Source organism: Chinchilla lanigera, unplaced genomic scaffold (genome assembly GCF_000276665.1).
Source record: "Chinchilla lanigera isolate Chin_1 unplaced genomic scaffold, ChiLan1.0 scaffold00030, whole genome shotgun sequence".
NCBI classification, from domain to species: domain Eukaryota; kingdom Metazoa; phylum Chordata; class Mammalia; order Rodentia; family Chinchillidae; genus Chinchilla; species Chinchilla lanigera.
The window spans coordinates 13,767,090-13,781,529 of record NW_004955431.1 but is presented as its reverse complement, the minus strand read 5'-3'; the positions used below and the strand labels follow the sequence as shown (position 1 = coordinate 13,781,529).

Genomic DNA, 14,440 nt, shown 5'->3' with positions numbered 1-14,440 from the left:
AGGAATTAATTATGATAGAGTGAACAGGAGTTGCTGAAACTTGGGGGCGGATCCAATTCATGGACACTCATCCCAGCGACTTTAACTGTGTCTCCATCAGCACAGGCCGACCTATGTGAAACCAAGAGTGATGGACACTATCCCTCATGCACCCTGTGCTCTGGCATGAGCTTTGGCTGGCCTGGGATGGTTCCAGCCCCCGCACTCTGTGTGCACTGACTTTTGTACTCAAAAGATGTCTGCCTTTGAAGTGCAGGTGGATAGGATTTTACACGGAATTCATACTTTGACTTTTGAAATGGAACATTTAGCTAACAGGTATCCTGGTATCTGGATTTCAACTACCTGGTTCACGATGTAGCTTCACAGAAGACTGCCAGAGGTCACTGTAATGAAAATCCTCTCAGTGTAGTCATGACTTCTGGCCCCAGGAGTCTTATAATTGTGGATCTGGTCGTTCAATTGTATTTTACATCAATTCTGCTATTGCTATCATCTGGAAATGGATTCAAGCCTGTGGAAAAGTGAAGATAATAAAAAACTGTACTTCAAGTAGAGATTTTAGGTTTATGTTCCAGTCTCCAGTTCTGTGGCACGATGCCCTTGTTATGTAGGAAGACGGCTTGTGGTGATAGGCCGTCCCTCTAACTTGGCATTGGGCAGGCAATTTACTAACACAAGGTGGGGAGAACAGCAGCAGTAAGGTAGAGGAGTGGGCAGCACTTGTTTTCACCCCTAAAAATGCCCCTGTAGAATAAAGAGTACCTCTTAGTAAACTGCTTGCAGTGCCGGTTAATGAATGACTCTTCATTGCAAATGCCGAGCCCGATTCATTAAAGACTCTGCCGTACTGATTCTCATGTAGCTGCCATCCCATGACTCACTCCCAGACCTACAGAAATAAAGAAACCATGTTTAATAGTTATTTAAGGCAATTTAGTGAGTACTATCTGTGCAAAGAACTGTGTATAATTAGCCCTGTGTATCTGCTAGCTCCATATTCGTGGATTCATCCAACCATGGGTCAAAATATTCAGAAAAAAATTGCATTCGATAGACCATGTATAGATATTTTTCTTGTTATTATTCCCTGAACAATGTAGTATAACAAATATATTCCCATAGCATTTCTTTTTTTTTTTTTTTGGTTTTTCTCTGGTACCAGGAACCGAACTCATGACCTTGCGCTTGCCAGGCAGGCGCTTTTGCCGCTGAGCTAAATCCCCAGCCCCTCCCATAGCATTTCTATTGTTTAGGTGTCACAAGTAATTCAGGGAATGACTTAAAGTGAATAGGAGGATATATGTAGATAACATGCAAATACTGTGCCATTTTTCTTAAAGAACTTGAGTATCCTTGGGTTTTGGTACCTGTGGGGATCCTGGAACCAATCCTCTGTGAATGCCAAGGGATGGCTGTATTACATCTGGGAAGCTACAGTCTCGTTACTTTGATGGGGTATAGCTGTGTGGTCCAAGTTCAAGGCCAATCCTAGGCAAAGCAGCTTCTCTAATTGGTAAAAGAGGAAGATTGGCTGAGAAAAGAAGGAAGAGCAGCATGAGAGAAAGGAAGAAGGAAGGCGTACATGAGAAAAGTGTGCTCAAGGGCCAGTCAGGGCATCAGTGGACTGGTGCACAAGGTGAGGGCATCATCAGAGACCTCTACATTAGGCTGGTGTGCTTAAGGCCTGATGATGTTGTAAGCTACTGAAGCTTTTGAGAAGAAAGATAACATAATGAAAGCCAAACAGAAGAAAGGCTGGCTTGGAATGTAAAAGAGATAGAATGAAGTCAGCCTGAAGGAAGCTGCTATTCTGATTTCACCACAGATTTCCAAGGGCTGAGACTAAGCTATAGCTAATGGAAGTGGAGAGGATGCAAAGTCAGTACACAGCACATTTTATGTTCTTGTTTAATTCAAGAGGCCATACACCTACGGTGTAGTGGTAGTTGAGATGTAGAAAGATCCTCCAGATATAAGGGACCCTCAATCCCATGTCAGGTTAAGTGAATTGGAGAGGAGGGGGTAGGGAAATTGAGGGAGAATCATTAGTGTGGCCTTGGGGACAAAGTTGTAATTCAAATAAAATAGATAATGCTTTTGTATGGCTTCCACAGAGCAGGGCTTGGGATAGAAGGAAGATAGGAGAAGGCTCACGGTAGTTGGTAGCTATGAGTGTTCCGTTTTGTGGGCAACTTTGTTCACTCTTCGTTAGCCATAACACCACCATCCTGTTCATAACTAAACCAGTGTCCAAATGGGAAATTCACTTTTTCCTTCTTTTCCCTTAATCTCTGTATCCAATCATTATCCTATACTTGCCATTCCTGTCTCTACCCGAAGCTGGATATTGATACCTGACTATCTTACAAATATTTGGCTGGTGCAGGCTAGAATTTTAATGTCACACTACCATGAAAAATACAGAGACTTGAAATTTGCATTTATGAGCAAAATAATTTTTTCCAGTGAAGTAACTGACTTAGTTACATTCTAAAGGGAGGCCACTCACCAGGAACACAGATAGTAGCTCCTGTTCAAGATCTAGTCCACCTAGGGAATTTACACCTTCTATAAAGGACAAGAGCTGGAGGTGTAGCTCAGTGGTGCATCACTTGCCTAGCATGGTTGAGGCCGTGGGTCTGATCCCCAACACTGTGAAAGCACAGGAAGTGAAAACTCAAACCCACATCTCAGATGACATACACAAAGTACTGCCTGAGCCTTTGTCTTTCCCCTATAAGAGCAAAAGCCAGCAGGGCTTTGGAAACTTCTGGAAGAGATGACTCCCAGAATCTTTTACATTATTCTACTGAAGCGCGGAAGACAGAGGGCCTCTGTCACTAAGAAAACTTGGACAAGGAATTAGGTTTTTCTTTATACTCTACACAATTTTTAGTCCTTTTGTCTGGAACATAAAAGAGAAGCCCAAAATGTCTTATATATTATAAGATTTATCAGTCATATCAGTCTGGTCAGAAGAAGAATCTTGAGAATATCACATGCAACAAATTGCAGCACCATTTCTAAAGAGTAAGACCAGGTTATGATATTAAGCATGACATTGTTGATACGATTCTTATCCTTATAATTATGGTTGAACACACTGAATATTTATGGCATTATTTTCAGCCAGTAAGAACATCCATCCTGTTTTTCAGCTTCTCCAGTTGGCAACGGTTACATCAAGCCTCCGGTTCCCCCTGCCTCAGGAACACACAAGGAGAAAGGGCCGCCAACCATGTTACCCATCAACGTGGACCCAGACAGCAAACCGGGAGAATATGTCCTCAAGAGTTTGTTTGTCAATTTCACCACCCAGGCTGAGCGCAAGATCCGCATCATTATGGCAGAGCCACTGGTGAGTATATGCCATGAGGCCTCCCTCTTTGTGAATTCATCTGTATGCTGAATTCTGTAGGCCCTCCATATTACAGGGCTCCATATCCATGGAGTCAGCCAACCTCAGATTGAAAACACTTGGAAAAACGAATTGTGTCTGTACTAAACATGTACTTAACTTTTTTGGTTGTTATTCCCTAAATAATACAGTATAAGAACTATTTATATAACATTCACATTATATTAGGTCTTATAAGTAATCTAGATGATTTAAAGAGCACAAGAGGATATGCATAGGTCCAGTGCAAATACTCCGCCATTTAATAGAAGGGATCTGAGCCTTTGTACATTTTTATTTCTGAAGGAAGCGATCCTGAACCAGTCTGCACACACATCAAGGGATGACTGTGCTGGACTTTACCATCCCAATGAAGCATGGGTTGCAAATCCCCTGCTTGCCAAAGGGTATTTTTTTTAAATCATAGCTTTAAAAAGGTTTCCTAGTCTGAGGGAAAGAAGTTGTGAGAACTCTAAGACAATAATTAAATAAAACTTAGTAGCATGCTTCATGGCTGCATTTAACACAGTAAACACCATCTACCAAGAACTATTAGTAATAGGAAAATTGTGTGTATAGTCCTGGATTTAAGGAAAGTGAGAAAAAAAATCAGTGTTCTTCAAGAGGCTGTCTGGACTTCGACCTAAGGTCCTCAGTACCATGACTGACAGAGGAAGTGTTTTGGCAGTCATTCAGGAACCTCACTTCAGCTTCTGAAAATTGGAAGACAGGAAATTCTTCACTTACTTACTTTAGATCCCTTATTAGACAGATGATGCCCTTGGCCTTGAGGGCCTTTCACTGCAGATGTGGAGGCTGGGAAATAAGGTGTGGGTCAGTCTTATGTTAATCGCTTTAACAGAGCTCTGAGAGCACTGAATCTTGAAAGGACAATCAGGAAGGAAGAAAGTGCAATTGCTAGGTTCAGATTACTTGTTTTCTGACCTTGGTTGGGCCACACACAATAAGAGAAAAGGAAAGGAATTTAGAGTGACGCAGCTGTTTCTATGAAGCAAAGCTTTGTACCTCCTGTGAATATACTGGAGCAATGTGAAGGTAATCAGTTTGCTTTGCGGAATCGTAGCTGAAAATGATTAGGGCACTATTACCGAGTCCGCAGCACAGATCTCTGAAAATGTGTTAACAGACAGTGTACAACACCCTCTGTTAAAAATGACCTGCATGAAAGAATCACATCTTAAAGTTTAGGAATCAGAATTCAAGAGTGTTTACTAAGTGTATTTACTTGAAAGTTACAAACTCTGCATTTTAAAGTTTTTATGAGACCAACAGAGACTATCTTTATGCATTCTCTTAATAAAATTCTATTCACTTAGTGAATTTCTATGATTATGGAAATTATTTCTTGGTTTTACAACTTCAGTCACGTGACTTTGTTTCTCAGTGCAGTATCTTTTTTCCATTCACTCGTGTTTTTATGTTTCTGTTGCTCTTGCTACTTGGCCAGCCAACATGGAGTACTTACTGTGGGCCAGGCACTGTGCTTAATTACTCTTTACAGTGACTTAGGTCACACTTCACTTACAGGTGGGATAAAATAGCATAGAGAAGGTAAGTTACTGCTGAAGGTCACACGTTTCTTGATTTGAATTCAGGTTGGGTGATGTCAGAGCCCATCTCTGAACTGCAGTAACTACTCTCTGCGATGAGTCCTTGCGTGTCATCTTTAAGTAAAGATATCTTCAATCTTTTCCACCACCACAGGGCCCTCCTGTGACTTTAGTCAAGCAAGTCAAATATCCAAATTCCCACTCCTCAGCCAGTGTGATCCCTAGAAACCTCTAGCTGCTAAGGCAGCTGGACCCCAGTCCGTAGTAGAGGAAGAAAGCTGCCCTGGGGTCAGAAGGGTGTGGGGAGTTCAGGGAGGACAAAGCGGTAAAGCGCAATGAAGTTTCATTTTATTCCTTAACCCAGAGAAATGCAAAAGAAAAAAAAAAAAATTCCAGTTAAAGCTCTCTAAATTTGTGTATCCTCATGAATTTTCTGAGGCACCCAGAAGTTGTACAAAAGTTGAAAGAGATGATTCCTTTTGAATTATGCATGTTTCCAAGATCATAATTTAAATACTGTGCTGTTATTTAAGGATTTCTGAGATGAAATCACTTGGGTTTAACTGTGTTCATCTTTCCTCAGCTTAGGATTGCTTTAGGAGGCCTTTTCTCTTCTTTGCATGAGCTTTAGATCTGAAAGACTCTTGTGTACACACCATTCCTCTAATGAGGGGTAGAGTTGTGTTCCTTTAGTTAGATATCCCCAAACAAGGAAAGTTGCAGTCCTCTTTCTTCATCAGCAAATCTTTATTGTGTGCCTAGTGGGAGAGATGCTGCTAACCAGTAATAGCCGAGGAGATGTACCTGATGTTTTTATTGGAAGCAATACATGCAACCAATTCTTTGTGTTGTTACTTACTTTTATGAAAAGAAACTATTCCCCTTTTATTTTTTGGCACAGATGTAAACTTCCACGCCATATCCATGTCTTGTCTGCTGAAAAATACTTGGTAATTTTTATCCCTATATTTGTTTACTTATAGGATAGTAACTATAAGATGGATTTTGTGTCTTATTACTTGATTCTAAAAATATGAATATACATGTGACGTTTTGTCCTGTGGGCATAGGAAGAGGTATTTTTTGTGGTTTCATTTTAGTAGAGCTTGAGATGGAACCAGGTGCTTGCCCGTGTGCTACCGCTGAGCCACACTCTCAGCCCTAGAGGTATTTCTTTTTATGTAGCATATGTTTAAGTGGAATTCTAGTAAATGTCCCCTTCTATTGCTTTTCCTAATTTAGCCTCTTTTAGAAAGATGTTGAATCCTTTGATAACCTGAATTTATACGTGATTGTATAAAACCACAAAATTGTATTATCTTTATCCTTAATTAACTTGAAGTGGAAAAGATAATTTTCAAAAATTCAGAAATACAGATTTCTTATTTGGGGAACTATGCAGGAATCTGTATTTTTATTTTGTTTTGTATTTTATTTTATTTTATTTTATTTTATTTTAGGCCAGAGTATCACTGTGTAGTACATCTGGCCTGGAACTCACTATGTAGCCCAGGCTGGCCTGGAACTCACTGCAGTCCTCCTGCCTCAGCCTCTCAAGTGTTGGAATTATAGGCATGCACTACCACACCCAATTTGTTTCATTTTTAAAAGATTGACTTGGAATTTCATATCATTTCAACAGATTGTGTGCAATAGATTATATACCACATTGAATTAAAGTTTAAACTTTTATTTATGACTTCCTGATGCTCAAATAGTGACTCTTCATGGGTAAAAGGGGCAGGAAATAAAAATGTCCTACCAGATTCAAATTTTAGCTCTTTTTCTTTATAAATATCTTTGTAAACATCTTGTGCTTCTTCAGCAGCATTGCTCTTTGTACCCAAAAGATGCTCAAATCATGTTCATTAATATTTATGGATAAGTCAATAGTTTCATTCTGATTTTATTGCTTCATGGGGACATTTAATTGCTTTTGTTTATCTTACTTCTGTTTCACCTTTCCAGAATGTTCTAAGCAAGCTAAATGGGGTCATCTGTGTCTTGTTTTATATTTTATTTTAAAATATTAAAATCACAGAAGGAGTCATGAGTGGTAAATCACTCCGTCTTGTCCTTCTCAAAGTCTTTATCTCTCCCTCAGTTGTCAGTGATGATTCAGCCGGGAATAGAATCTGAGGCTGGCATTCATTCTCTCCTCTCGAGTTTTGAAGGTACATTTCATTCCATTGCCTCTGTACTTGCCGTTGAAAAGTCTGCAGTGGATTTGTTACATGTGGATTTTTTTTCTTTGTTTATTATCTTTGCTGTGGTGCACTTTGACTATACTGTTGTTTGATGTGGATTTGTTTTTATTTGCTTATTGGAAACTCCTGTGCTTCAAGAATTGAGGATTTATATCTTTCATTACTTCTAGAACATTCTTAACAATTAACCATGTGAATATTGCCATTTATCCACTTTCTCCATTCTCTTTTCCTGGCATTTATTGAACCTTTCATGCAATATTACAGGTCTTCTTGCCCTTCTTTTTTGTAGTGGTTCCACTTTGTTGTATTTTATTGCACTCTGGGTAATTTCTCAGATCTGTCTTCCGATTTCCTAATGCACTTTTAGGCTGTTTTAGTCTGTTGCTTACCCCTTCCATGGAGAATTTTAATTTTGATGACTATATTTTTTTCATTCCAAGTTCTATTCTCTTTTCACATGCACAAATAAAAATCTTGAAAAAAATTTAAAAGATTTACTTAAGGGTTTTGCTTTCATTTTATTTTGTTCCTTAAATTTACAGCTTTCTTTCAATCACCATAAACATGTATTTTCTATCCTGTTTTAGATTATTGTTCTACTATACCACTGTCTGGGGGCCTATGCTTATATTTCTTATGTCTGATAACTTTTACCAGTGGTGCATTGCTTTTTTATGCACTTTGTAAATTTTCATTGTGATTTTCTTTAGGGGGCATGGTACGGGGAATTGAACTCAGGACCTTGTGCTTGCCAGACAGGCACTGTGCCACTGAGCTATATCCCCAGCCCATCATTGTGAAATCTTTATTGGGACTTATTTTTCTATGGGTCTTCCTTGAAACCATAATTGAGGGAGTATTTCTCTAGCACTGCTTTGCTTTTTGCTCTTTTCTATTGCCCCAGAGTTATCATTATTTAGGAGCAAATATTGTGTTGCTAACTTGGCAATTTCTTCGCTAGCAGTTGACATAAATATAAACCCCCAACTCAGGTAAGACTTAGGCCTTAGTTTCGAATTCTTGGGAAGTGACATTTTTCTTTTTGTTTTTAACATAGAGCCAGGAAGAAACCACAGGAATAGCTTTTCCTCTTCCTGTACAAGTGTATAGATTATTCTGCAGACCGTTATGTCATTGTTTAGTACCAAACTTTATGTTTGGCATCTTAGTTGTGCCTGACGACTAAGATATCAGGCATCTTAGTTCCAGTGCTCCATTCCTCAAGGCCCTTAGCTTTGTTCCCTGTCTCCAAGTGGACAATAAAAAATGCCTCCATAACTGGGCATGGTGGCACATTCCTCTAATCTCAGTGCTTGGGAGGCTGAGGTAGGAGGATCACTGGGAGTTTGAGGCCAACCTGCACTACATAGTGAACTCAAGGCCAGCTTGAACTACACAGTGAGACCCTGTCTCCAAAAAAAAAAGCCTCCACACACAAACACACCAACGCACCATGTTCCCATGTTTAGGACTGTGCTTTGCCTACAGTAATGATAAATGGTTTTGAATGTAGAAACAGATGAGTATATGAATCAATGACTAAAATATTAAAGGAGCATGAAAGGAGCGTTTTTGTAGGAACCATGTGTTTCCGAAGGTGCTCTTGCCAACCTCTGTTCTGATAATAATGGATTTTGTGCTGTCCTTTTTACTTGGGAGATGAATGCCCTAAAATGTGCTAACTACAGGAGATACTGACTCTAGGCCTCCTGTCTTGGGGCATCTAAGGGTACCTATTATTCATTGTTATGGTTACCTGATCCACCTCCCAGCCCAACAATAGATGGAGAGTTAGACTGACTCTTAGCAGTCAGACTCGAGTTCAGCATATATGCTCTCATTACCTATGAGTTTCTCTTTATGTCACATCTATCACTGCAGTCACAGGCCATTATCTTCTGAACAGACTTTTCAAAAGCAAGACTCTTACTACTCTGCCATAAAGAAGGATCAACTTGAGTCATCTGTAGGAAAATGGTTGCACCTTGAGACCATAATCTGAAGTGAAATAAATAGGACGCACAAGTTTAAATATCACATTGTTTTTCTTGTGTGAGAAACCCAAAGGGTAAACAAGGAGCGTAATGGATGGCAGATACGGGAAAGTGGGAAGGACGTGTCCAAATGGGAAGGGGAAGAAGGGAGTGGGTAGGGGGAGAGAAGGAAGGGAAAAGGACAAAAAGAGAAAAGAAGGAAACAAATGGAAAGAAACATTTTGTAAATGGGGAGGGAAGACCGGGGATTTAGCTCAGCGGCACAGTGTCTGCCTTGCAAGCATGAGGTCAGGAGTTCGATTCCCGGTACAACCAAAAATAAAAATGGGGAGGGGAAGAAGGGTTAAAGGGAGGGAAGGGGAATGGGAAAAAAACCACAATATATTATTTATAGGTGTAAATTCCTTATGATGAATGTGATCAATCTGTATAACAACTACGTGCTAATAAAAATATAAAGTCAAAAAAGCTATTACAGTTTGTAGATTGAGTGAATAAGAGCAGGTAAACTAAAAGATAAGAACTTCCATTCAGACTGATCCAAATTTAAATCCTGATTCCACCTCATTAGTGTTGCATAGCCTTGGCCCGCAAGCTGAATCACTTCTTCCTGATTTGCAGAGAGGGAGGAACAGTACTTCATTCATACGGTGGTTGGGAGGATTACAGGTGATACGCGTGGAGCACCAGACACAATCCCAAACACACGCAAGGTGCTTAGTCGTCATCATCACCATGATCGTGGTCACGAGCTTCAGCATGCAGCTGGGATGAATTCACCAAATCTGGTGTATTTCCTTGGAAGTCAGCCACTCTTCGGGTTTACTCAAACAGAATGGACGATTGCCCAGGGCAAAAATGGCTGCCTCCTATTGCATTCATCAGTACTGTCCCGTGCTTTTGGTGAATTTGGCCATGGCATCAAGGTCCGTTGAAGCTGCTGTAAACAGACTCAGGATGAGCCCTCTGGATACCTGTGTTTTGGGAGGTTGCAAACAAACAAATTAAAGGACACATGAGGAAACAACATGCGAATCATCTCACTGTTTTTCTAACAACATACTTGAGGCTTCCCAGGTGGGAGTGGTGAGATCAAGGCAGTGACAGTAGGGTTTGAGTCCACCTATGACGGCTTTCCAAGACTTTGAAAGAGAATGTTTCAGAAGTTCTTGAGAGCAGAGAAGTCTTAGAGACAAGTAGGAAAGGCATAATGCCACGTCATGTTGGAACGCCAGGTGGCCCAAAACACGAACGGTCAAATATGGAAAACAGGATCAAAACATTTCAGGAATTTCCAGCCATGTTCCTCTGGCTGGCTCTTGGCCCTTTTGTCCACCCTCCTTCATGTAAGGTGGTCAGTACACAAGAAACTTATTTTTTTGTCACAGCCCTGCCACCAGTCTGTGCTTCTGGCAAAGTTATTTAAATATGATCCACCATTGTTTTCACTTCCATAATATGAGCAGGCAGGCAGCTTGTTTTAGCTCTACTGTGTATAACAAATGAAATAAAAGCATTAACTGTTGCATCTCTGGGTTTAAAAATCATGGCTTTTTGGAGCCACTCAGGTTTAAATCTTGTACTGTCTCTGTAAGGAGCTACAGTAGAAGCTAAATGGGGCATAGGGCCAGGGATTCCATCTGAATCTACAGTCTATGAGTATAAAATGTCAACAGGGAGAAATTCTAACTCACCTCACAAAGAGAAAGTAATGGAAGAAGGAAAAGCTCTGTATGATTTCAAAAGGGGACAACACACCAGACTTTCATCTTATCCTTGAGAAGACTAAGAGAAAATGAGAGAGCAGTGCTTATCTTCTTCCAACACTCTGGAAGTTAAAAGCAGTTTTATAAAGGGAAGTGTGGTGAAGATGGTGATTTTTCACTGTAAGGATTTTACTTAGTCCTAAATAACCTCTTACTTGCAAAATACTTAATGAGCCAGATGTAGGCAGGGACTTCCAGAGGATGCCCCTTCGCTGAGTTAGAAGCCCAGGTGTAGGCTGATGGACCTGGTGAGAAGTCATTAGGATGCTAACAGTGACATGCTGGAACTGAAGCTTAAAAAATAACAACACGATCTAGTTTGGTTTGCTAACATGAAAGAAACAATGAAATTTTTTTATTTTAAAATAAGACTAAGTAAACTAGAAATAACACAAAGTATTTCCTTGGGGGTGTAAAATCTATGAAGAATTGAGGATGCCAAACTATTTCAACACAAGGGATGGATCTGTAGTGTGAAATATGTAAACCTCTGTGAACACCCATCCTGGCCAGCTGGCCCCAGTGTTGAAAGGCTGTGAGCAATTAGCTAATGTCAGCATTACTGCATACTCATATTGTTCCGGGTTCAGACTATAATGTCCATTGACATACCGCTGTCCTGGCCATAGTCTCGGGAGCAACTCCTCCTGGGTGCTGATGTCAGAGCTGACGTCAGGACATTCTCTAGTTGACCTGACATTAAGCAGGACACTGTAGACATGTGACAGTGGTGGCCCACCATCAATAAGCTAGGTGGAACCAGTGGTTCTAGTAGTTTTGATAAATTTGTGGTTCTAAGTAAGTGAGCCCTCTAACAAGTGAAATATGCACTTACCCCCAGCTTCTTCTTGTGACTTTAGGCTGTATCTGATGAGACGTAGCAAACAGATTAGGATACTCTACCTATAGTTAGGAAAGTCCTTTATTTGCTGTAGATATGGCTCAGTACGGGAGCGCTTGCCTACCGTGTATGAGGCTCTGGGTTCAATGCCTACTGCTGCAAAAAATAAAATAACGCTTATATAAAAGAGGGTTTTTTGTTTGTTCGTTTGTTTGCTCACCCCAGGACCATACAGAGCCTAAGTATTCATCTATACTCTTGCATTTCACCCCTCAGATGCCTGTCTTGTCTGCAAACTTGAAGGTAACAGAAAGTATCCAATCCTATCATCTGGAACCCTTCTTAATATGTAAGGAATTTGTGAACTGGAAAATCTTGCTATACTAAAGGACAGAATTACTGCCTCTAATTAAGTCTGGATCTTTATATGGTGGAATGTTATAAAACCAGTTGCAATTAATCATGTTCACAGCCTTTAAGCCATTCACCAACCTCAGCCATGGCGTATTTCCATATTTTATCATGTCCAGCTTTACAAGCTGGTTTTTTTCCTGCACCATTGTTTATACCAATTACCCTATACTAAGCAAACATTATGTGTCTGTTGATTAGTGATGTATAAATAGCAGAAATGCTAGCATTAATGTCTCTTTTTCCTGTGGACTCAGGTCAGCCTCCCTGAAGGACAGTTGGCTAGTTTTTATGGCCAAACACCTCTTTAAACAGAGGCTTCCAGGCTTCAAAAAACCTAATAAGGAGAATACAAAGAGAATAAAAATCATTTCTAGATTTAGGTCCTGTTGAGTGTAGTGATAGAAATCCAAGTAATGCATCCAGAAAGGAAACCAAGAAACAGTACTGGTCATTTAGGGAGTATTTGTATCCCACTTAACAAAATATTGGCTTATTTTCAAAGTGTAAATTAATAACTTTAAAAATAGCTAGTCCTTAGTGACGTGGCTTAGCCTGGCTCTTCCCTCCTTTTAAAGTGTAATGACATTCCCTAGAAATCCAGAAACTCACCCTAACCCAAAACCGAAGTGGCTGACACCAGAGATAATTGCTGGAAGCTTTAATTTAGTGGCTGGATGAGGTGGCCTTTCAGATGAACTTACAAACTCGCTTCTTTTCAATACACAGTTCAACCCAAAACTTGTTTCCCTTATTATGAATATGTTTGGAGTCATGTAGATAAAAAACATTTCTTTTGTGGCTCCCAAATGGAACTTTCCAGCTGTGAAATGAAATTTAATGCGCCACTATAGTCCACTTGAACCATAGAGCAAATAAACCATGTCAGAAGTATCCTGAAGTAATAAAAAACTCAAAGGGCTTTTTGCTTCAGTTTAATAGTATTCAATTCAGTTCATCCATGGAGAAGGTCATAATTTTTATGTCCAGTGACACTATAGGGAAATGATCCAAGTTTCCTTTTTCAAGACTATAAAACAAAGTGAAAGTTACTCTGCAAGTTGTCTTTAGTTCTTTCTAATTATATGCTTTGCACTATTTACAGAGACATAATTTTTAACACAAATAAGAGGTCATTTGAAAATATATCATCATATTTTATAGTGACTGAAAGTGTCAATAAAAACCCATGCTGTACTAATGACACGGGCTGGGGCTTTAGCTCAGTGCTGAGCACCTGCCTCACAGGCACGAGACCCTTGTTCTATGCCCTGCCCCACCACAAAAATAAGGAAAAATAAGAGGTATAGTACTGCATCTTGAGCCTCCTTTAATATTGCTAGGTTCCCACACAACAGCTTGCATTTTGACATTCCCCAAAGTCCCAGCTACAATTTTAGGCAGCAGCAGTTTTTACTGATGTTGTAGCAGTTTTAACCATCACACATTTTCAGTTACACAGGTCATGCTAACAATGATCACACTTATGTTTTATTAGGTACTTTTTATTGTTACATTGATATCTAGTACTTTCTGACTTTAGGATTTCTTTTCTTTTCTTTTTTTCTGAGACAGGGTTTCACTATGCACTTCAGGCTGGCTTTCATCTCGCTGTGTAGCCCAGGCTGGCCTTCAACTCGCAGTGATACACCTAGTGCTGGGATTACAGGCGTGTGCCAGTACACCTGGACAAAGATTTCTTAACTATAGTGTTATATTTATTAATGTTTCCTGGTGCCTTTGAAGATTTCTACCCAGTTCATAAACTACAATCACATAAGTCAAAGGGAGGAAAGTTGGAATATTCATGGAGGCTTTCCCTGTATGATCCAGCCCTGAAGAATACACACATTTAAGGAAAAAGATTACCCTATGAGGGATACAGGGAGGAGTGTCTAACAGAGCAGGAGGAGAGCTAGCAAGAGGGGCAGCGATCCAAGTAGAAAGGAGGGAACCATTAGTAGGGTCTCATTGCAGCTGAATATCCAAGGAGAAAATACTGAAAAAGGTCACCAGATCTGCTGTTTGGAAAATTCCTGGTATCTCTAGGGAGACCATTTTTAGTGGTGAGAGAACATCAGGTTGCAGTGGTTAAAGAAAGAGAAGACCAAGGGAAGACAGAGTGTAGCCATTCACTGGAGAGCTGAACAGAGGAAGGGTGTGCAGGAAGGAAGCAGAAGCAGGTGTGTGATCCAGGAAGCACCAGGGTTAAATGCGTGAAGCATGCCGGTAGCTGGGGGAAAGGTA

The 14,440-nt window shown here is 40.1% G+C and overlaps 1 protein-coding gene across 6 annotated transcripts in view; it reads left to right on the top strand.

The window, feature by feature from the left end:
* The window catches only part of Fry (furry homolog (Drosophila)), a 341,220-nt gene that overhangs the window by 121,806 nt on the left and 204,974 nt on the right, over window positions 1–14,440 (top strand). For all 6 annotated transcript variants that reach the window (XM_005387722.2, XM_005387724.2, XM_013515820.1 and 3 more), the window contains exon 2: window positions 3,162–3,361. In XM_005387722.2, coding sequence (XP_005387779.1) covers window positions 3,162–3,361 — 200 coding nt within the window. The remainder of the gene's footprint in view (window positions 1–3,161; window positions 3,362–14,440) is intronic.